The 23,182-nt window shown below is 48.8% G+C and overlaps 1 protein-coding gene across 1 annotated transcript in view; it reads left to right on the top strand.

The window, feature by feature from the left end:
- Positions 1-17,294, top strand: part of LOC108291967 (sialic acid-binding Ig-like lectin 12) — a 28,864-nt gene extending 11,570 nt beyond the window's left edge. Inside the window, 7 exon segments of the mRNA XM_037732843.1 lie at positions 7,529-7,684; positions 8,317-8,533; positions 11,753-12,022; positions 12,645-12,668; positions 12,671-12,740; positions 13,128-13,224; positions 17,103-17,294. Of these exon segments, the coding sequence (XP_037588771.1) occupies positions 7,529-7,684; positions 8,317-8,533; positions 11,753-12,022; positions 12,645-12,668; positions 12,671-12,740; positions 13,128-13,224; positions 17,103-17,294 (1,026 nt within the window).
- Positions 17,295-23,182: the final 5,888 nt, after the last annotated feature.

The raw sequence follows: 23,182 nt of genomic DNA, 5'->3' as shown, positions 1-23,182 counted from the left end.
CTGGAGCAGTGGGAAAAGGGGCCAGAGCGAAGAGCCCAGCACCATCCAGTCCTGATTGTCTGCCCCACCCCTGACTCCATCCATCCCTCTCAAGCAGGCCTGGGCACTTCTCACCCCTCCACCCTCCTTGGCTAGGACTAGGATCCTAGCCTCCAGGTTCAAGACCTTCTGTAGAGTTAGGAAGTACTTGAGTTCAAATTGTTACAATGACCGTTCCCCTGCCTGGGTCTTCCCAGGGGCCAGAGTGTCTCCTAGTGGGTGGAGCATCATCCCTGGGAGCTGTGAGGCAGAATCTTGGTCAGACTCCAGTGCAGAGGTGGCAGGAGTCCAGGGAAGGGTCTGGTGACATCCTAGGTTAATGAAACTGGTCAGAAGTAACTGAGACCCTCCAGGGTGTGCTTTCATCCTCAGATTTGGGCTTCTCACTCCCTATGGGTATTAACTAGGGATTGGTGTAGTTCTGGGAAAAGGATGGGACACATGGGTATCCCTGGTAATTAGATGGGAATAATAAAGCTGATCTTGGACATCATTGGTAAGAAAGTGTTAATCACTCAAGATTCTTAGGACATTTTGCAGCTATTACAAGACCATGGGAAACAAAGTTTCCTTGTGATGTTGTAGCTGTCTTCCCACTAGACCTGAATAACCACAAGGCTGCTACTTCTCTTTCTCCATCTGAGCAGATTTTCACTTTTTCATTCTGTGACAAGATTTTCCTCTTTCTGTGTTTTCTAGCATTTGTGTCTGAAGTCTTCTGTTCTCTCTCTCTCTGCGTGATCTCAGCCACTCCAAGGCTCTCGCCCTGATTTCTCCCCAGACACTTCCCGCAGTTTCTGTCTAGCTCAGGCTGTCCTGATCCAGAGTCATGAAGTGGCAGGAAGTCTGGACCCTGTTGATAGGGCCCTGAGACTTAGAGAGAGGAACTTCATGCCCTTCTAACATTCCCCTATGTGTGCCTCTGTTTGAGGGCTCAGAGGTGCCCATGTGGGGGTCTGGCTTCCTCTTCACCTGTGTCCTTTCCAGGATCTACTACACCAAGTGATCACACCCTCCCCAAAGTAATCCCTTATCTGACTTCCTCAAATCCCACAACAGGGCTCACCAGCTGGTCCTCCAGAGAACCAGCCTTTTTTTTTGAGACAGAGTCTTGCTGTCACCAGGCTGTCATTGGAACCTCTGCCTGCTGGGTTCAAGTGATTCTCCTGCCTCACCCATCGGAGTAGCTAGGACTACAGGCATGCACCACCACGCCCAGCTAATTTTTGTATTTTTGGTAGAGATGAGGTTTCACAATGTTGGCCAGGCTGGTCTTGATCTCTTGACCTCATGATCTGCCCACCTTGGCCTTCTAAAGTGCTGGGATTACAGGCATGAACCACCATGTGTGACCCAGAGCCAGCCTTTTGAGGCATCTGACATCACTACTGTTTTTTTTTTTTTTTTTTTTACTGGCAGGGTTGGAGACCGCTAGAGAAGGAAAGTGAGAAAAATTCGAGTTCCTTTCTCCCTCAGGACAGAGGAAGATCCTGGACATGGGAGCATGAAGGGAAGGTCCAGACATGGAAACTCCATGATCATTATCTCCTATACCTCTCTCTTCTCTCCTAACCCACCTCTGCACATCAGAGAAACTCTTTGCTGATTTGGCCCTGCCATACACAGAAAAACAAAAGAACTTCTGTTTACTCCCATACCTGGCTTCCAAAACTATTCCCTATACTTGTGAGTAAGCAAAGCAGGGAGAAGGAAGATACATATATAGATATATGTGTACACACACACACACACACACACACACACACACACATATATTTTATAATGCTTTAGTTACCGAAATTAAAGAATTACTTTATGCAAGATTCTGCTACTTGTGTGTTTACCTTTCTGTAGATTTGGTAAGGCTGCCAATCAATACATATTTATCACCTACTGTGTACAAGGCAAGTCCATGGTACTTGTGAGAGTTAAACATCTTTGCCTTCAGGGACTCACTTTCCATAGTGGGACTTCAGTGCACTGTGAGGAAACTTATCCTCTCACCTGCTCCCTGCCTATCTCCAATCTATTCTCCACAGGGAAGACAGAGTCAATTCTAAAAATCCACTTTTCTCCTCCTTTCAGTAGCTCCCAGTCACCGAAATGGGAGCAGCAGAAATCCTTAAGATGAGTCCAGGGTGTTACATGGGCTTTCTTATTTAGCCCAGGTAGGGAGCCTGTTTCTACCGTCTAGAACAGACCACAAACCAAAAAGTAAATGCATGCACAGACACAAACCCAAATTTCTTCATTTATTCTATCAAAGGATAGTTTTCAAAAAAAGGGGTAAAACCATGACTTTCATAAAGATATAAAATTGACACGTTAAAGATTTTTATCTAACTCATTATTAATGAGGAAACCAGGAAGAGTTCAAGGAAGCACCAATTTATATGAAGTGAAGGAATGTGGAAATAGATTGTGGATGCATATAAAACCAAACCAGCTTGCTACAGGGACTCACATGAACCTCCAGCAGAAGCAGACAACATAGTTATTAGTTATCTACAAATTATAGCAGTGCAAATAGACAGTAAAATGCTAGATACATTATAAGTAACGTCAACAAATCAACAAGAACAAAATCCAATAATCCCTTTAAAAAGTCGGTAAAAGACATGAATAGACATTTCTCAAAAGAAGACATACGAGTGGCCAACATATAAAAAAAAGTGCAACATAACTTATCATCAGATAAATGCAAATTAAAAACACACTGAGATACCATCTCACACCAGTCAGAATGGCTACTATCAAAAAGTCAAGAAACAACAGATATTGGCAAGGTAGTGGAGAGAAGGGAATGCTTATATGCTGTAAGGAGGAATATAAATTACTTCAGCCCCTGTGAAAAGCAGTTTGGAGATTTCTCAAAGGACTAAAAATAGAACTACCATTCAACCCAGCAATCCCTTTACTTAGTGTATACCCAAAGGAAAGTACATAATTCTACCAAAAAGATGCCTGCACTCATATATTTATCACATTATTCGTAATAGCAAAGACATGGAATCAACCCAGGTGCCCATCCTCGTTATGGTAGGTAATGTGGATAAAGAAAATATGACAGGTACACATCATGGAATACTATGCAGCCACAGAAAAGAATAAAATCATTTCACCCAGCGACATAGATGTAGCTAGAGGTCATTACCCTAAGCAAATTAATGCAAATAGAAAACCAAATATTGCATGTTCTCATTTATAAGTGAGAGCTCAACATTGGGTATACACAGACATAAAGATGGGACAAATAGACACTGGGGACTCCAAAAGGGGAAAGCAAGTGTTGAAAAAATTCCTGTTGGTTACTATGCTCACTATTTGGGTGACAAGATCAACAGAAGCCCAAACCTCAGTATCACATGACACACCCTTGTAACAACCCTGCACATGTACCCCCAAATCTAAAATACAATTTTTAAAAATGCTAGGTTCAGATAACGACAGAAGGGTGTTCTCCAGAAATCACAAAATTTTGTATTGGAGACACCAGGAATCTTGTTTTCCTTATTCTAAATTTCCTTACATTTCTTAAAGTAAGTATGAGTATGTAATGAGCACCTAGTATGTTAGATGCAGAGCTCATGCAAAGAGGAGGGGAAGGGGAGGGGAGGCGGAGGGAAGAGATGATTAGTGAAAAGGTTTTCCTTAGACCCCGGATTTCCTTAGACCCCGGAGCAGAGAGGATGAAGAACATGTCTGAGGCCAAAGGGGCCAAGGGGTGGGTGGGGGCTGCAGCCAATCAGTGATTGGGTTATGGATGACTGACATAAAGGCTGGGTTTCCAGGGAACTCAGTGACACAGCGTGAGCCCGATTAGCTGGTCTAGACAGACGGTAATCATGCGACTAATGACCGGGTGCCTTACAGGGGACCGACCTCCTAAGAGGCTGACTGGCATGAGCTTAGCTAACTGCTGGCCAGGGCAGGCCATGGGGGCGCGTTACCTGATTGTCTGAGGAACTGGCTGGCGCGGGACTGACGCTGACTCGCCGGCGGGGCGCTGCGCTGGTCCCAGCCTCAGCTCCTCACGGGCCGCCTCACTGGGGCGATGACCGCTGGCTGCCCTCGGGCTGAGCAGGTGACTGGCGTGGTGGAGGCTGAGGAATGCGCCGTGGTTTCACCTGGTGCCTGATCCAGAATTGGCCTTGGATCCCGCAAGGGGCTCGGGGGGCTGGCGGGCCTAAGAGTGACCCCGGCGGCCTCACCTGCCTGGGCTGCCTCATGCTCCAAGTATCTGAGGGACGCCTTACTGACAGAGCAGCCCCGCTCTCCTGGAAGCCCACTTTGTGCAGTTCCAATACAGGTCCCTGCAGCCGAGGACTACCGGGGATGCCCACAGGCCAGGCACTGCTGTGAGGCCAGGCATCCTCTGTCAGGGCGTGGAGCTGGCGGTGTGAGGGCTCCACTGTCGCCCCGGGCCCAGCCCACGCGCCTCGCACGTTGTGCGTCCACCCCACAGCCAATCAGTGGCTGTACAGGCCTCTTTAATAGCCAATCAGCAGCTTCAGGTGCCTGCTATGCAGCCCATCAGCCAGGCAGACGGAGCGTTCCCCCAAGAACACGTGCCTCTGGGAGCCGACACGCAGCCGCCAGAGCCAATCAGGAGCAGAAGGTGCAAGTCCCTCCCCCCACGTCAGGCCCAGAGGACTCTTAAGGGTTTGAGCCAATCAGCAGCAGCGGGCGGTGCCAGGGCTGTTTGAGCGCCAATTTTCTCCTCCCCGAGGCCTTTGCTCACCGTGTTTATGAAACCACGCTCCTCTCCAGCCCGGAGGACTCTGTTACTCTTGATGAAATCTACTTTATTTTCTCACACTTTACTCACTGCACACTTTCGAACCACTTCTTGCTGCTCAATATTTTTGTGACAGCACCACTAAGATACAGGCTCACTGCAGATAGAGTTTCGGCTCTGGTTTTGTTTGTTTGTTTTGTTTTTGTTTTTCTCACCGATGTTTCACCCATGGCCTTTCGCTGCGCCCTCCTCGCTGCTCCGGGATGAACTTGTTTTTCAGGCAGCCCTGCCCATCTCGCACCTCCCGGGCTCACCTGTCTCACCTGCCTGCGGATCCTCACCCCCTCCCTGTGCTCCCACAGCCCCGTCCTCCCCCCTGGCTCAGCCTGGACCCCACCAGGCTGTGCCTGCCACTGTCTCCCCTGCTCAAGATGGGTGCTCCTCCAGGTCCGCCTCGCCTAGCCCAGACCCCCAGGCGGCTCCCCCCTTAAATGGGAGGCAACTGTCCAGGGTGCAGGCGCAGTGAAGGCATGGTCTTCTGAGGGACCTGCCCCGTTCTGGGAAGGGAGTGTGAGTGTGCGGGGGAGGGGACAGCCCTGCAGATGTCAGAGGCGGGGCAGGGGCAGGACAGGTGTCCTCTGTAAGGAACCCTTCCCTTCCTTTTTCTCCTTCCATCCTCTGAGCGGCCCCATGTCACAGACTGGCCCAGACCCCTGTGTGACTCTGCGTCCACCACGGGCCACACCAGGCTGTGCTCACAGGAACACATGGAATCCTCTCGACCACTCCATGTACTCCCTTGCCAGGGCTGCCTTGAGAAAGGAACACAGACCGAGTGGCTTCAACAACGAATTTGTTTTCCCACCCTTCTGGAGGCCGGAAGTCTCAGACCAAGCTGTGGTCAGCGTTGCTTCCTTCTGAGGCCTCTCCGTATGGGTGGCTTGCAGGTGGCACCTTCTCTCTGTGTCCCACATGCTCTTTCTACTGAGCATGTCTCTGTCCTAATCACCCCTTCTTTCTTTCTTTATTTTGAGACAGAACCTTGCTTTGTCACCCAGACTGGAGTGAAGTGGTGATATCTCGGCTCAATCTAGCCTCGGTCTCCCGGGTTCAAGTGATTCTCCTGTCTCAGCCTCCCAAGTATCTGGGATAACAGGCATGCACCACCACGTCTGGCTAATTTTTGTATTTTTAGTAGAGACGGGGTTTCACCATGTTGGCCAGACTGGTCTTCAGCTCCTGACCTCAAGTCATCTGACTGCCTAGGCCTCCCGAAGTGCTGGGATTACAGGCCTGAGCCATCATACTCTACCCCTTAAAATCCCTTCTAATAAAGACACAACTCATGTAGAATGACAGCCCACCCTAACGACTTCATTTTAACTTAGTCGCCTTTTTATAAGTCCCCGTCTCTAAATATGGTCACATTCTGAGGTGCTAGGGGTAAGGACATCAGCATAGGAATTTGTAGGGCACACAGTTCATCCCTGGCACCCATAAGTGTGGACATCCAATAATGCACAGAGCGGGTAAGCCCCTTCCCAAGACAGCACCATAGGTTTTACAGAGCCCAGCTCAAGCCAGCAGCCAACCGGCTACTGAGCTTATGCCCCTGACCTCTCTCTGTGAGGACTCAGATGAGGAATGCCCAGGGCAGTGGGGACCACCAGGAGCTCCTTACTGAGGACAGGACTCCGAGTGACCCTTGAGGATGATTAGGGCTGGACATGTAGATGCTCAGGGCCTGCCCAGGAACACAGAGCATGTTGGCCACACCTGAGTCTGCAGAGAACATTACTTCCACATGCTGGGTTCTCCCTTATGCCGAGGGGAGGGTGCTGTGATCCCTCCATGGGATAGATGAGGAGACTGAGACTTGGAGGGAGAGGGACGAGGACCCTCACACTCCAGAGCCAGGGCCTCCCCCAGCATCTTGGGCTCAGCCTTATTCCCCATACTGGGCTCCCAGGGCCTGGGCTGTACAGTCACCTCCAGGAATGCTGGGTCAGGGGGCACTAAGTAGGTTAGGAAGGCCCAGGACCACCTGTGGGACCACATGCTCATGGCCCCTCAGAGTCCTGGTGCCCTCCATTCTGCCCCTGTATACCTGAGACCGAACCTTCTAGCTGCACAGGGCCCTTGGTTCCACAAGCCCTGCCTGTGTTTCCAGCACCAGGCCCCTTACTAATAGGAGCTGGGGTGGTCCAGGGCTCCTCTGCCCCGTCGTTCATTAGGGAACTTCCCAAGGAAGGAGACAGAGTCTGTCACACTCTCCCCTTTGTCTCTATCCCCCAAAAGGAGGAGATGCTCCTGGTGTGGTTGTTGTGCTCATTCATTAAACATCACCTCCCCCACCTCAGGGAACCCCTCTCCATCTCTCATGCCTCTTGGTTCCTCCGCCCGTCCTTCCTGAGTCCCAGCCCTGGCAGGACCAACCCTCCCAGGAACCTAGAAGCTGTAATGGCCAGGCAGTGCCTGCTTCCCTGGGTGTGAACAGTGGCGTGGGAGGGAAAGGCTGTGGGCACAGAGCCCACAGCTGTGGTTTGGGGCCTCCCTGCTGCGTGCAGCCCCCACCGAAGACCCTGTCTGGAAAGTAGATTGGCCACTCCTCAAGAGCCCTGATAGCTCTGGCAGCGTGAGGCAAAGGTCCCCTTTTGTGGTCAGTTATTTTTCTGATCTTACCCCTAGGCTTCCTTTGGGGCCTCCTCTAGGGCCCTGTGACACCAAGGCTCTGTGACTCCCACCCTAAAGAGGCTCACACTGCAGCTGCTGCTGCCCCTGCTGTGGGCAGAAGAGTGGGCCTCGGGGGGAGGGGCCGTGGGGCTAAGCTGGGTTGACCCTTGTTTCCCCACAGGGGCCCTGGCTCAGGATATGAGATTCCGGCTGGAAGTGCCAGAGTCAGTGACGGTACAGGAGGGTCTCTGTGACTGCGCATTGCTCCATCTTCTACCCCCATGGGTCCCTGTATGACTCTAGCCCTGTCCACGGCTACTGTCCCAGAAAGGGGACAATTTCCATCAGGATCCTCAAGAGGCCAGAAGCAACCTAGGTGGAAAAGAGCAGGAGGAGACCCAGGGTTGATTCCACCTGCTTCAGACCCCAGGCCAGAACCTGCTTCTGGATGTCAGAAATACACAGAGGGGAGACACAGGTACAGATCTCTGTCGGGAGAAAAAAGGCATCTGATACTCAGGGGTGTTCGAGGATGAGATGGAAACCTGTATATAGAGGGCAGCTCAGAGACTTCACCTTATCTACCCTCGGAGCAGTGAAGGTATCTTGTTATAGAAACCCGAATGGACTAAAAGAGCAAGGGAATTGCCAAAAGCACACAGGTGCCCTGTCTTCTGCTCCAATGTCTGACCAGGAGTCACAGCCTGGCCTTGTCCATAGACCATTCCTGAAGGAGGACAGAAGGACAAGAAACAAAGGCTGTCCCTCCTCTGTGTGCCTCCTCCAAGGTGGACCCAGGCTCTCTCCAGGACACCTGACGTCTTGAGTAACTGACTCTCACCTAGGACCCTGTTCTGTGTGGTCAGGTCCCTCCACAGGGCTGCAGACATCTCCAAGATCAGGGCTCTGCTCTGCATCAGCACCACGGACACCACCACCGTCGTTGCCTGGGCAACACCAGGAGCCAGAGCCTGTCCTGGGAAGAGGGAGCGCCCCCTAGGGACAGTGTCCTGTCTCCTGCTGGGGTTGGTCACATGCAGAAGTCAGAACTTTGTAGCTGGCTGGCTGATGGTTTCCAGTACAGTGGGAGGGCGAAAGGAATGGAAACACAGTACCTGAGAGTCCAGGGATTCCAGAGCTCCAGGGAATTCACATTCCCATGGCTGCCTGAAAATTCCAACCATGTCCACGCTGCCCATTCCTTCCCGAGAATTCACTTCCACCTCCAAAGAGCAAGATCCTCCCTATTCCCAGTCTGCTTCCCGCTTCACAACCACCTACCCTCTGGCATCAGAAACATCAGGTGACTTGTCTGTCTCCCAACCCAATGTTTCGCTCCTCAAAGGCAAGGACTGGTCCTGTCTTGTTCACTCTTTGCTGGATATCTCAAGGCACAGTGCAGTGCTCTTGACCTAAATGCAGAATGAATGAATGAATGAATGAATGAATGAAATTTCTTTCCTCATCTCATGTGAGCGACTTGGCAGTTCTTCCCTCTCAAATTAACATCAGCTTTCCCTGTCCTAGCCTAGTCTGTCCTGGGCAGACAAGATTGATGAAGTGGCTCCTGATCAGACACTCGGGCAGGAGACAAGGCACCTGTGTGATTTGGGCAATACACTTGCTCTCTCAGCCCATTCAGGCTTCTACAACGAAATACCATAAACTGGCTGGCTTATAAGCAACAGAAATTTATGTCTCACAGTGCATAAGCTGGGAATTCCAAGATCAAAGTGCCAGGAGATTGGTACCTGGTGAGGTCCTGCTTTTTCATAGATGATGCCTTCTCACTGTGTTCTCGCATGGTGGAAGGCCATGCGAGCTCCTTGGGGTCTCCTTTACAAGTGCACTAATCCTATTTAAGAGAACTCCACCATCTTCGAATACCATCACGCTAGAGGTGAAGATTTAATTGGAAAAGGACACAAATATTTAGATCATGGCACTTGACACTGAACCCTGGTGTCTTCTACAAAATGAAGAAGTGGGGATACATACAGGGGCCTCCCAGGTCTTCCAGGTTATAAGTGGGTTATTAGAACCTGTTTCATGCTTAGAGTCTCTGCAACTTTCTCTTTTTTCTACTTTCCGCTTTTCTGCTTTTCTTTCTTTCTTCTTCTTTTTTTTTTTTTTTTTCTGAGATGGAGTTTCACTCTTGTTGCCCAGGCTGGAGTGCAATGGTGCAACCTCGGCTCACTGCAACCCCTGCCTCCTGAGTTCGAGTGATTATCCTGTCTCAGCCTCTTGGGTAGCTGGGACTATAGGCACCCACCACTACGTCCAGCTAATTTTTGTATTTTTAGTAGAGACGAGGTTTCACCATGTTGGCCAGGATGGTCTTGATCTCTTGACCTTGTGATCCGCCCGCCTCAGCCTCTCAAAGTGCTGGGATTACAGGCATGAGCCACCACCCCTAGCCGTTTTTCTGCTTTTCTTTGTAAATTGAGGACCATGGGAAACACAAGGGCCATGGCTCAGCCTTGCTGACCACAGAGATGCTGTAGCTGCCTCTACTAGGAGAGAGTGATTGGTAAGGATAGGTGGCACAGGATGGGGAAGTGGCAGCAGATATCAGCTGCAAATACAAGTATTGGTGATAAGGGTGTGAGTCAACTATGCGCACCCAAGCCCTGCACCTGCCCTTCTCGATTGTCACAGCTGATCTACTCCAGGTCATGGGCAATTGGGGGACAACATGAAATGTACAGATGCATGAAATTACGTGGAAGAAAACAGACTGTAATTGTTTATGTATACAACGTCTTCAGAAAAACCTATGCAACACTATAGTATTCAAGGCACTGCAAACAGATGATAAAACTATGTAGCAAAGCAAGGAGAAAATCAGCATTCAAGTGAGACTAGGGACACCTTCAGGAGGGAGTGGGGCACGACTGATAGGAAGGGGGAACACATGGGCAGTCCTGAGTGCTATTAATGTTCTATTTCTCTAAGGGTGTTCATATGTGTAAATCACTGAGATGTCCTGTCCTTTTTTTAAGATGGAGTCTCTCTCTATCACCCAGGCTGGAATGCAGTGGCGCAATCTCGGCTCACTGCAACCTCTGCCTCCCAGGTTCAAGTGATTCTCCTGTCTCAGCTTCCTGAGCAGCTGGGATTACAGGTGCCCCACCACGCCTGGCTAATTTTTGCATTTTTCATAGAGATGGGGTTTCATTATATCGGCCAGGCTGGTCTCAAACTCCTGACCTCAGGTGATCCACCCATCTCAGCCTCCCAAAGTGCTGGGGTTACAGGTGTGAGCACCATGCCTTGCCTGAGATGTTCTCTTGGGGTCAGTTTTATCTACATCTTCTATTTCCCTGAAAAGAAATGTTACAAGAAAACTGACATGGGTCTAAGGAGGTTCCACCTCCCAGGGTCCCCCACCACTTCCTCCCAGCCAACAGCTACACAGTTAAATATAATCTTCTGTTTCATTCAGGTGTACATTTCTTCAAAATAATCCTTCCCAGCGTTGAGTGTGGACACCCCAGGGCTGGTGTCCTTGCTCCAGGGCTCCTGTTCACCTGGACCCCTGGGAGTAGAGCCTGCAGGAGCAAAGCTCTGGGGCTGGTAGGCCCCTCCTGCTGTGGAGTCACCAGGGGTACTCTGGTTGACTGAGATATCAGTGGTGACAAAACCCGTCCTGATGACCAGATAACCACAACAAAGGGAGAAGTGCCTGCCCTTGTCAAACTGACCCCTTCTCTTCTGACCCTTCTCCTTTTCAAGCCTCAACAGTCACAGCCTCAGTTTCCCAGGCTTCCTGTGAGCCAGGCTCTGCTCCATGTCTTTGGTGTGTATCAACATGAGGAATCCTCACCTCCACAGCCCTGTGTCCCACAGCTGAATCCTCCTGAGACTGAACACTTAACCTAGGGGAGAGCAACCCCACCCTGTCTGTACCCCCACTGAAGCTCCTGACATGGGGAGCTCAGATGTCAGGAGTCTCAGTGTCTCCCCTCTGCACAGTGACTCCTTGGGGACTGCGTCCGGCTGTGCAATGTTGACCTCCTTGTGCAGAAGGGGGGTGCCCACCTTGTGGCTGCTGAGGGAGGGAGGAGAGGCTGCCAGCTCACCCCACCTGCAGTCCTGTCTCTCATGGCCCTGAGTCCCACCTTTGGCAGGTCTGACCTCCACAAACAGTGACAGCCACAAAGGAGACTCGGGGACTGGCCAGATGGACCCAGTTTCACCTTGCAGAAAATGTTGCCCAGAGGCAAGGGTGAGGCAGAGACAGCAGGACCAGCCTGGAGGGTCCTGATTATCCACCTCCTGAACACACCCCTTTCTCTACAGCATCCACAGCCCTGAGGAATGGCTCATCTCTTTCAGTCCTGGAGGGCCAGTCTCTGCACCTGGTCTGTGCTGTTGACAGCAATCCCCCTGCCAGGCTGAGCTGGACCCGGGGAATCCTGACCCTGGGCCCCTCACAGCCCTCGAACCCTGGGCTGCTGAAGCTGCCTCGAGGGCATGTGAGGGATGAAGGGGAATTCACCTACTGAGCTCAGAACCTTCGGGGCTCCCAGCATACCTCCGTGGGCCTCTCCCTGCAGAATAAGGACACAGGTGGGTAAGGGAGTAGCTGGAGGAGGACCCACCTGCCTCGCCCTGATGTCCACTCTTGGCTCCTGAGCTTCAAGGGGACGCTCAGCTCTGGTCTGTGCTCAGGTGTGAGGCCTGGAACTTCCCTCCGACCCGAGCATCACTGTCCTCTTCCTGCTAGGAAAGGGGTAGGCATGGGGAGAAGGGTGGAGTGGATCTTGGAGGGGAGGAGCTGGGGCCTGGACAGGTGTGTCTGGGGAGACAAGTGCTTTGCCTTGCAGCGCTTAGACTAGGATGAGACACATGACACACTTGCCTTGGCAGCAACTGTAAGAACCAAAAATAAAACAGCAAGCAAGAGAAATAATATTGTGACACAATCATCCTTTTTAAAAAGTAAAAGATAATGCAAAATAATTCCATGGTGAACAAAAATAAAAATTTTAAATTTAAAAAAACTGCTCCCAGCACTCTCATGCCTCATTGGCCTCGCCAGACGTCTGCAATCCTCTTCCTTCCCATTCCTGCTCTTTGTGTCTGGGAAAGCTGGGAGGAGAATCAAAGTCTAGGGCCTTACAGGCAGCAGGAGGTGAAAATACCCAGTTACTGAAGGTAAACCCCAGAGATAACTCCAATCCATCTGCAGGCACTGTGTGGCCTGTGTCAGGAGCGACACTGGGGCAATCGGGGGAGCTGGAGCCACAGCCCTGGCCTTCCTGTCCTTCTGTGTCATCTTCATCATGTAAGCAATGACCCTGGGGAGGGAGGGAGAGCCCTGGGGGAGGGTGGGCTGGGAACGGAATCCCTAAAGCCGGAGCTGGAGGGACTTGCATAGTCAAGAGCTTAAAGCAAGGGCAAGAAGGCGGTCATGGGTGCACGGTGAGAATTTCACAAGCACCCTTGTTCATGGGGCTGCAAGTCTATGGCAAACCTCAGGCCCCACTGGCCAGAAGGCTGGAGCCTGTGTTCTCCACATTGGGGTCCCTGGGACTGGTTCACCCCTCTCTCACCTCAGTCGCCCATCCAACCCTTTAACAGGAAACATGGCAGTGGGTGGGAGGGAAGAGGGTCGGTCCACCCACTACACCTTGATCTGTACAGACTGAAAGACTCTGGTCTCTTCACTCAGAGTCAGGTCCTGCAGGAAGAAATCAGCAAGGCCAGCAGTGGGCATCAGGGATACAGGCATAAAGGATGCAAACACCGTCAGGGGCTCAGCCTATCAGGTGAGCGATATGGGTGTCTCCACACCCAGCATCCAGCCTAGACACCTCCCACAGGATGGCCCCCAGGATTGCTCAGCTAGTCATGGCCAAAGTTATCTCCTCACCTCCTCCTCCTAACTACAAGCTGACTTCTTCTGCAGGATTCCCCATCTTGCTGACAGCATGGCAGCCCCTCCTCCCTGACCAGGCATGGAGGAGGGTTACCTCCTCTCTGTCCTTCCTGTCTTCCCCTACAGCTGAAAATTCACCATATCTTGTCGATTTGACCCACAAAGAACAGCTAGCAACACCTCTGTCCACCCTGATCCTCTCATTGCTGAGGCCTCAGGATCTTTTCCTTGGGTCTTGTCATCTCCCTGCCTCTTACCTCCCCTTCCCTATCTGGAGGGATCATCTGGAAGCAATCACTGCCCAGTTCTTCTGCATTTGCACAGCTGTCCTCCATCCCCATTGTCTAGATCAGAGGCCAGCAAACATTTTCTGAATGACCAGTTGGTAAGTATTTTTGGCTTTGTGGACTATGCAGTTGCTGTGCCAGCTACTCAACTCTGCTGCTGTAGAATGAAATCAGCCATAGACCACATGCTAATAGTGAGTCACACTGTGTTCCAATAAAACTTTATTAACAAAAACAAACAGTGGGCCAGATTTAATCCAAGGGCTCTAGTTTGCTAACCCCTGATAAAGCCCAAACTCCTCAGCCTGCAGCCCTGAATGTTCTGGCCTCTTAGGCACTTACCTCTCCAGGAGGGCCAGAGTTATGGCGAAAAGAATGAGGTACTTGCTTTGAATGCAACATTTAAGGGGGGTGCCAAAAATCTCAATAATTGAGAAAAACAAAGTTTCATGCATTGTTTTTTAAAACATCAAAATTAATTTTTAAAAATGAATGATAAGCCAATATCAATATTTTAAATGACAGGATCAATAAACTGAAGTGAGTTAAGAATTATTTACGATCATCACTTAGTCAAGATAAATTGTCAAGCAGGGCAGCATTCTCAGTTGAAAATGAGAGAATCAAAGTCGAATTTGAAAATATTATTTCTGCCTTGCTTCCAGTAGAGCCAGAAAAGCAGATTATAATAAATTCTGCTTTAGGTATATGTAAAATCTTTGAACTTAAAATGATGATGTTTCATTATATACCATTTTCAATTTGTCAGTACTAATTCCATTATTTAATGTTCTGGATAAAACTGATCATTAAACATACATGAAACCATATAAAGAGAGACAGACATTGTACTTGTGCCTCAGGCTCCAATTGGCTCAGCAAAGCACATTCAAAATCCTGAGCTTATTTAAATTTTTGTTTTCCATGGAGTTTTTTGGCACTCATTTTGATTTTAAAATATTACATGAGGCTGAGCACAGTGGCTCACAACTGTAATCCCAGCCCTTTGGGAGGCCGAAGTGGGCAGAACATTTCATTGGAGACCAGCCTGGTCAACATGGCAAAACCCCATCTCTACTAAAAATATACAATTAGCCTGGCATGGTGGCATATGCCTGTAACCCCAGCTACTCAAGAGGCTGAGGCACAAGAATCGCTTGAACCTGGGAGGGGGAGTTGCAGTGAGCCGAGATGGTGCCACTGCACTCCAGCCTGGATGACACAGCAAGATTCTATCTCAAAAAAATAAAAATAAAAGGGCTATAGTCTATAACTGGCCATCTGGGCAAGCTGGGAAGTGTAACCTCTGGTAAAAGTTGAAAATCAGGTGTTTTGAGGGAGGAGGGGTTGGAGCAGTTTTATGTTGGATGGCTTGGCTAAATATACATATTTACACATTTACAGGCAGAGTTGTAAGTATTTCTGAAAGGGAGTTATGCATATGTGTGATGGATAAATACCTAAGTTATAAGCAACTCATGTTTATTTTGGGGGGAAGACTTAATATTTAAATGTATTATTGTTGTAACTGAGCGAGTCACAGAAGAAGCGCCATACTCTGAGTTCAAATTACGAGTCCTTTATTTGCCAGCAACCAAGAGTCAGCTCACGCTCAAAACCTCTTGGCCCTGAAGAAGGGGCTTCATTTCCTTTTATACCTTGCTTGGGATAGGGGAGGGGGAGCCTAGCTGAAGCAGAATTTTACAGAAGCAGAACAAGCAAGTTGGTAGGAGGAGGCTGGTAACCAGGAGGCAGGAGATTCCCATAGTTGCTGGTTACTAAGAGTATTTCCATACAATTACCAAGAGGGGTGGCAGGGGGGACTTTCCATACAATCAGTTACCAAAAGGGGCATTCACAGTAGCAGGTGTGCTTGCCAAGCAGGATGTAGTTATGACGGTTACAGGTACTGAGCACAGCGTGACCCAAACCTCAATGGTTCAAGGATCTGAGTACGGCGTGACTCAGTAATGCACCTGTGGGGGCTGTGGCAGGGACGGAGAAGCTGAGCTGGAGCTTACAGCTAAGATGGAATCAGGCTAGCACAAGTTAGGTTATCACATTATAATGAAGCCATCTATGTCAAGAGGTGAAGCAGGGATGCAGAGGTATTTAAGTGAGTAGTCTCTGTAAACTGGCAAAATTAGCCTATGGTTGTTTTCTTAGGAGAAAGTAGGTGAAATTAGTCTTTTGCTTAATTAAAGCTGTGGTTATGGCTGGTGGAACAGGGAGGTCAGTTAGCATCTGGCAGTGGATGAACAGCAAATTGTTTTAATATTGTTTATTTTGAGGCCAGTGTTTGTTGAGCTGAAAGAGAAAAAGAAAATCCTTGAGGCTGTCCAAACAGTAATTTTTCAAGTGCTACAGTTTTTTAAGTGCCTGTAGCACGCTTTCTGGCTTCTAGAGGCGCCTGCATTCCTTGGCTCAGGTCCCTCCCTCAGTCTGCAAGGCAAGCAGCCTGGCATCTTCCAATCTCTCTATGCCCTCCTCCATTCACTTGGCAGAACTCCTGTGACTCCATTGGGCACAACCAAATAATCCGGAATAACCTCCCCATTTCAATATCCTTAACCTGATTCCATCTGTAAAGTCGCTTTTGCCATGTAAGGTAACAGATCCACAGGTTTCAGGAGAGTGAGGCATGGACATTTTGGAGGGGTCGTTATTCTCCCTGTGAGAGGGGTATAATCTCTTTGACTGACTTGTCCTCCCCACACCACCAAACTGGGAGCTTCCCAAGGGCAGGTGACAAACCCAGATCAAGGCCCTGTAATTTTCTCTTAGTGGCCCTCTTCCTGTTCATCTTAACATAGTTCACACATAGATATTCATTTGCTAGACAGTCATTTTTTGTCACCTCCCTCAATTAAAGAGTGAACTGCAGGAGGACAGGACCCACGCCTACCGTGTCCACCATGGTCCAGCCAGCACCAGCTCAGGGCCTCACACACAGGGGACCTCAGCAGGACTCCAGGATTTGGAGTCAGAAGGAACAGACTGGACTGGGTCCTGGTGTAACAGGAAGTTTGGCTGCAGTGCTTACTGTTTCTACCTGGTTTTTGTTTTGTTTTGTTTTTTGTTTTCTTTTTGACACAGAGTTTCACTCTGTCACCAGGCTGGAATGCACTGGTGCGATCTCGGCTCACTACAACCTCCGAATCCCTGGTTCAAGCGATTCTCTTGCCACAGCCTCCTGAGTAGCTGGGATTGCAGGCACTTCTACCTGTTTTTTAATGTATACAGTGGAGATAATAATAACATATTCTTCATGATATTGTTTTGGGAAGTTAATGAGATTAGTAAACACCAAATGAGGTGCTCAGTAAGTATTAAACATTGGAGGAAAGCATGAAAGAGACTTCAGCAAAAATGCAGGTGCAATGAATGGAGGACGGATCTCCTGTCTCCTTGCTGGACTCTCCCCCACCCCATCCTGGCCCCACTCCTCTGCTTTGACTCCCTTCTCTCTCTCTCTGTTCAGGGCCCCCTGACTGAAACCTGGACAGATGGCAGCCCCCCAAAGCAGCCTCTCCCAGACACAGCCACCCCCTCCTCAGGGGAGGAAGAAGAGCTCCAGTATGCATCCCTCAGCTTCCATAAGGTCAGACCTCAGAAACTGCAGGGACAGGAGGCCACTGACAGTGAATACTCAGAGATCGAGATCCGCAAGTGAGAAACTGCAGAGACTCAGCCCTGGTTGGGGGGTCACGGTCCCTCCAGGCAAAGGATAAGTCAGAAGCTGATTCTTATCAAATTAACAGCCTCCTAGAGCCCCATGCTGTGCAGAAGGTCACCAGGGCTCCCTCTTCCTGTTGAACTGAAACTAGGACCAATATCTCCCCTTTCCCAGGCCACCTTCGCCCTCCCTGCCCCCAGCTTCTGCTACCCACCATTCTGCTCTCTACGTCTCTGAGGTTGACTATTTGAGATTCCACATATAGGTGAGGTCATGAAACACTCTCTGAGCCTGGCTCATTTCATACAACATAACGTCCCCTAGGTTAGTCCGTGTTGTCTCAAATGACAGAATCATGCACTGAATATTTTCAAAGAGCTAAGGAAAGATTGTAAATGTTTTCACACAAAAGATGGATATTGGTACAGATGGGTGTGCTAATCATGCTGACTTGATAGCTCCATGGTGCATTCGGGTGTGGAAACCTCACTGAGGCCGTCTCAAGGCTGCTGGGCTACTCAGGGCAGGGATGGAATTTAAAGCCCACCCGATTCTGAGACTCTTCTCTCATCCAGCACTGAGTTAAGCAACCAGCAGGGTGGGCACCTTTTGGCATAAGTTTGCAGGAAACAATATTCCTCAGGGGATTTGTTTTTTCCTGAAGAGGGTGCAGCAGTATCCCAGAGTCTCCTGGATGTGACAGGTGCATTGAGCGGGTAAAGGCCAGGGACCCCTGCCTCAAATGGATATGTCTTTGTTTTCCCAAAAATTTTTAAATTTTTTTTAAATTGTAGGTTGTTTATTTCATTGTTTTTTCTTGAAATTTAAAAATAGCATTAGCTTTTCAGTTGAGGCAAATTTACCTACCACAAAACATGCAGATCCCACATGTGCGGTACCATGAGCTCTGTCAAATGGGCACCTCTGTATCACCAGCTCCCCAAAGACAGAGAAATTTTTCATCACTCCAGAAAGCTCCTGGTGCCCTTACCAGTCAATCCTCAGCCCTGAGAGCCACCATTTTCTGGTTCCTGTCACCATTAGTTACTTTCCGTGTCCTTGAACTTCAGATAATTGGCATCGCCCCATATGGACTCTTGTGTCTTTCGTTTTTCACTCCGTGTTCTGTGTTTTGAGACTGGTCCATATTGTGTGTGTCAGCATCTGCTCCTCTTTACTGCTGAGTAGGACGACATTGCACAAGCACATCACAGTTTGTTTACCCGCTTTTTTCTGTTCATGGATATTTAGTCTGTTTTGGTTTTGGTGACTCTGAATATAGCTGCTGTGAACATATTTGCACAAGACTGTATAGAGGTTTTGTTCGTTTGTTTGTTTTTGAGATGGAGTCTCACTCTGTTGCCCAGGCTGGAATGCAGAGTGGTGTGATCTCAGCTCACCACAACCTCTGCTTCCCGGTTCAAGAGATTCTCCTGTCTCTTCTGATATACTTCTTCTTCTTTTTTTTTAAGGATAGTGGGGAGTTTAAGTTTCCCTTAGAAATAAGAAGAAAATTTTTTGAAACTATGAATGACATGACTTCAAGTCCTTCATTGGGAAGAACTCAAGTAACAAACGTTTAATTAAAAAAAAAAAAAAAAAAAAGCAGAGGTTAACAACCTGTATACCTCATGTGTACATGAGAGATAGCCAGGGGAAAAGAGTAGATTTCAAAGAGGCAGCTTCGAATTCAGGCTTAAATAGCATCTTCTGCGGAAACAAAGAAAGAAGGGTGTGGGCAGGCCAGTTACTGGAAGGTGAGGTCGGGAAACACACTGGGAAAGAGGAGCGAGGCTTGTTTTGCAGGTCACGTGGGTGCCTCCTCCCTTGATGAGAGGCTGGTGAGTGAGTCACCTTCTCCTCCTGGTACAGAGGGAGACCTCCTTACCATCGGAGAGTCCTTTGTAGATGTGATTTTCCCTTTAAAAAGGGTAACTTCTTCCTCCATTCTCAGAGTGTCTCCTGTGTCTGTAGGCTCTCAAAATAATCTTTATGCCAAAAAGGCACATTTTGGGGTGGCGTATTTTGGTCTCCTACAGCTGTATTTTGGGGTGATGTATTTTTGGTCTCTTCCATTCTCATAAGGTTCAAAAGATCTGTTGTGGGTAAAGCACTCAGAACAATAATCAATTAATACTAAACGCTCACTAACAGCGTTCTCCAATTAACTGAAACTATTTCCAGCTATTTGCACAGGTCTCACACGAGGTTTGACTTGATCTTTAGTTTGAAAGGACTGGAAAATGAAGGGTTATGACTCCCTCTTGTGGCCAGATTATGAATTACAGCCTCTGCAAATCCCCATAGAAGTTGGTTCCGGCAGTGGAGAACGTTATTAGCTCATTCCCTTCTCCTGTGTTGAGGATCACAGGAGGTTCTCTCTTGGCTTGCTCAGTATTGGATGGGACGCTGGTAAAAAAGGCATCATCCCACGAACTGCTGCAGAGAAAGAAGAAGGTTTCCCCTGGCACTACACTACAGGGAAGTTTGACAACAAAACCTTTCAGCACGTGGGGACAAACGTATTTCCTGCATTCAAATCAAACACACATTCCTCTTCCATCTCTAGAAGAGAACAGACTATAACTCTTCCTGGTATCAGGCAGCACGGATGCACACGTACAGGCTGCTCAGAGCTCCTGCAAAGTGAGAGAAGCAGACACACGCAGGGGTTGCTGCAGGAAGCAGAAGCATCCCTAAGAAAAAGACGGACAAGGGACGCCCCCTCAGGAGCAGCTTAGCAGTGTGAATTAGAAAGAAGGTAGGGAAATAGCCTCCACCACTTATTATTTTTTTATTTTTTATTTTTTTGAGATGGAGTCTCACTCTGTCATCTAGGCTGGAGTGCAGTGGAACGATCTCGGCTCACTGCAACCTCCACCTCCCCGGTTCAAGCGATTCTCCTGCCTCAGCCTCCCAAGTAGCTGGGATTACAGGCACGTGCCACCACGTCCGGCTAATTTTTGTACTTTTAGTAAGATGAGGTTTCATGTTGATCAAGCTGGTTTTGAACTCCTGACCTCCGGTGATCTGTCCACCTCAGTCCCCCAAAGTGCTGGAATTACAGGCATGAGCCATCGTGCCCAGCCTGTGTTCCTCTGGCTGGACTGGAGGACAGTAAGGAAACAGTGCAAGGCTGATGCTTTCCAAAGAGTCAGACATAGACCCCCGGTCAGCAGTGAGCAGGGGATGCAAGCCCACCTCATATCACTAACCCTAACTGCCATCAATGAACAAAAAGCCATCAATAAAATCCAAATCCTGGAACAGCTCTGAGGAAACAAGTGTCAACATTGACCAAGTCAATAAACATGTCAGTGTCTCTGGCCAAAGATCACAAAGTACCAGGAGTAGATGTGTAGTTGGGTTATTACTCATTGCAGTGAGGAACCATGAACACCATGGAGTGTATCAGTAAGAGAGTATTAGAACTGGCTTATTGTAGGATTTGGGCTTGTGTTAGGTGATTCAGGGAAACTTTTTAAAAAGCAGTGTTTGTTTCTTTGGATGTCAGGAAGTCAGGATAATTCTAACACTGGATCTTAATACATCTAATCAAGAAGGAGAAAAAACTAGACCAAAGCTACCTTAGTCAGTTTGGGCTAGAATAAGAACTATCACAGACTGCGCTTTGGGAGGCTGAGGTGGGCAGATCACTTGAGGTCAGGAGTTTGAGACCAGCCTGGCCAAAATGGTGAAACCCCATCTCTATTAAAACTACAAAAAAAAAAAAATTAGCTGTGGGTGGTGGTGGGTGCCTGTAATCCCAGCTACTCAGGAGGCTGAGACAGGAGAACTGTTGAACCCAGGAGGTGGAGGTTGCAGTGAGCTGAGATCATGCCACTTCATTCCAGCCTGGGCAACAGAGCAAGACTCTGTCTCAAAAAAAGAAAGAAAGATCACAGACTAGGTAGCTTAAAAAACAAACATCTATTTCTCATAGTTCTGGAGGCTGGAAGACCAAAATATGAATGTCAGTACAATTAGCTTCATAGTGAGGTTGCCTCCTCCTGGTTCACAGATGACTGTCTTCTCACTATAGCCTCACATGGGGGAGAGAGAGCTCTGGTCCCTTCCTCATTCCTATAAGTGCCATAATCCCAGCATGAGTGTTCCACTTCCATGAGCTCACCTAAATCTCATTGCCTCCCAAAGGTCTCATCTCCAAATATCATCACATTAAAAATTAGGACATCAGCCCATTGGCCAGGCATGGTGGCCCACGCCTGTAATCCCAGCACTTTGGGAGGCCAAATCGGGCAGATCACAAGGTCAGGAGTTCGAGACAAGCCTGGCCAGCATGGTGAAACCCCGTCTCTACTAAAAATACAAAAAAATTATCCAGGCATGGGGGTGCATGCCTGTAGTTCCAGCTACCTTGGAGGCTGAGGTGGAAGAATTGCTTGAACTCGGCAGGTGGAGGTTACAGTGAGCTGAGATCGTACCACTGCACTCTGGCCTGAGTGACAGAGAGAGACTCTGTCTCAAAAAAAAAATTGGGACATTAATATATGAATTTTAGGGTGACACCAACATTTCGTCTATAGGAAAGGCTATGATTGTAATTGGTAAATAATCATCAGTCTTTCCTGTTACCCTAGATGGGAGATATTTGGCCATTTTCCAATTTGGACAGTGGTCTTGCTTGTGTCTATGTTAAGACATGACTATGCTGTGCTCTTATTCTTGTCTTGATCCATTATGCTCAAAGGATGTCCTTGTCTGGTTTTGATGTCCTGTACAGTGATTGACAATAAGAGTTACACCCAGACCCAGCTATGAGTGCTAGGCCAGCTTCTGCACATTAAGGGCTGCCCCACTATTTTGTAAAGGGAAAATTTAAAAATATAATTCGGTAAGAAGGCATGAGGGTGTCTTTTTGCACTTGCAAAATGTTTTCTTCACTAGAAATTAGGTTGACGGGAGGTGGAGGTTGCAGTGAGCTGAGATTGTGCCACTGGGTAGCAACAGAGTGAGACTCCATCTCAAAAAAAAAAAAAGAAAAGAAAAAGAAAAAAGAAATTAGGGTGAATCCAAGTTCCTCCTCTAGTGATATTTCACTCTCCTTCTTGCCCTGCAATGTGCTATTCTGACTTGAAGGGGAAAGGACGGAGGCCCAGCTAAGAGCTCCTGCAATATACACGACCCCAACCCAGACAAAGCAAAGACATGTGGCCTGAAAAGCCATCAGGAATGCATTAATTGTTCTTGGTTGGAAGTCATTTGAGAATGACGCTGTAGCGAGGAGGAAGATATGGAAGCATTTTACATTTTAGGGAGGATGAGGGAAGTGGGGTGGTCATGGTGACTTTGTGCGTAAATATGCTCCTCTGTCGGAAAGTTGGATCATTCGAAGTGCCGTAAAGAAAGCACAATCATAATTTGTAGGCGTAATGAAAATGAATGCTGTCATTTGGAAGAGCAATATTTGCAAATGTGTCCGAGCCTGGGATTCGTTCCCCTGAGAGCCTCCCGTCTGCAGGACCATGGACAGCGCAGGCTCCGGGCCTGGGGCTCCACGGTGGCGCCTACTGGGGAGTTGGAGCGCCCTCTGGGGGCGGCGTCCTGAACTACAGGACAGCCAGGGGTGGGAGGAACCCTGAACCCGGTCCTGAGCCCAAAGGACCCAAAGACTCTGGTCAGGGAAGGTCCAGATCCCCCTTCTTCGGACAAATCCTCCTCGGTTCCCTCGAGGTCTCAGCTGCAGCCACTACTGGGGTCTCCATCCTCGCCAGGACCCTGGCCCTCGACCCTCCCTCCTCAGGACACAGTCAAGCTCACGCAGTTTTCTTTTTTTTTTTGAGACGGAGTTTCGCTCTTATTACCCAGGCTGGAGTGCAATGGCGCGATCTCGGCTCACCGCAACCTCCGCCTCCTGGGTTCAG

The sequence above is a fragment of the Cebus imitator genome, unplaced genomic scaffold (assembly GCF_001604975.1).
Source record: "Cebus imitator isolate Cc_AM_T3 unplaced genomic scaffold, Cebus_imitator-1.0 Scaffold473, whole genome shotgun sequence".
NCBI lineage: Eukaryota > Metazoa > Chordata > Mammalia > Primates > Cebidae > Cebus > Cebus imitator.
The sequence above is the reverse complement of the archived record's forward strand: the minus strand, read 5'-3'. Positions and strand labels throughout refer to the sequence as shown.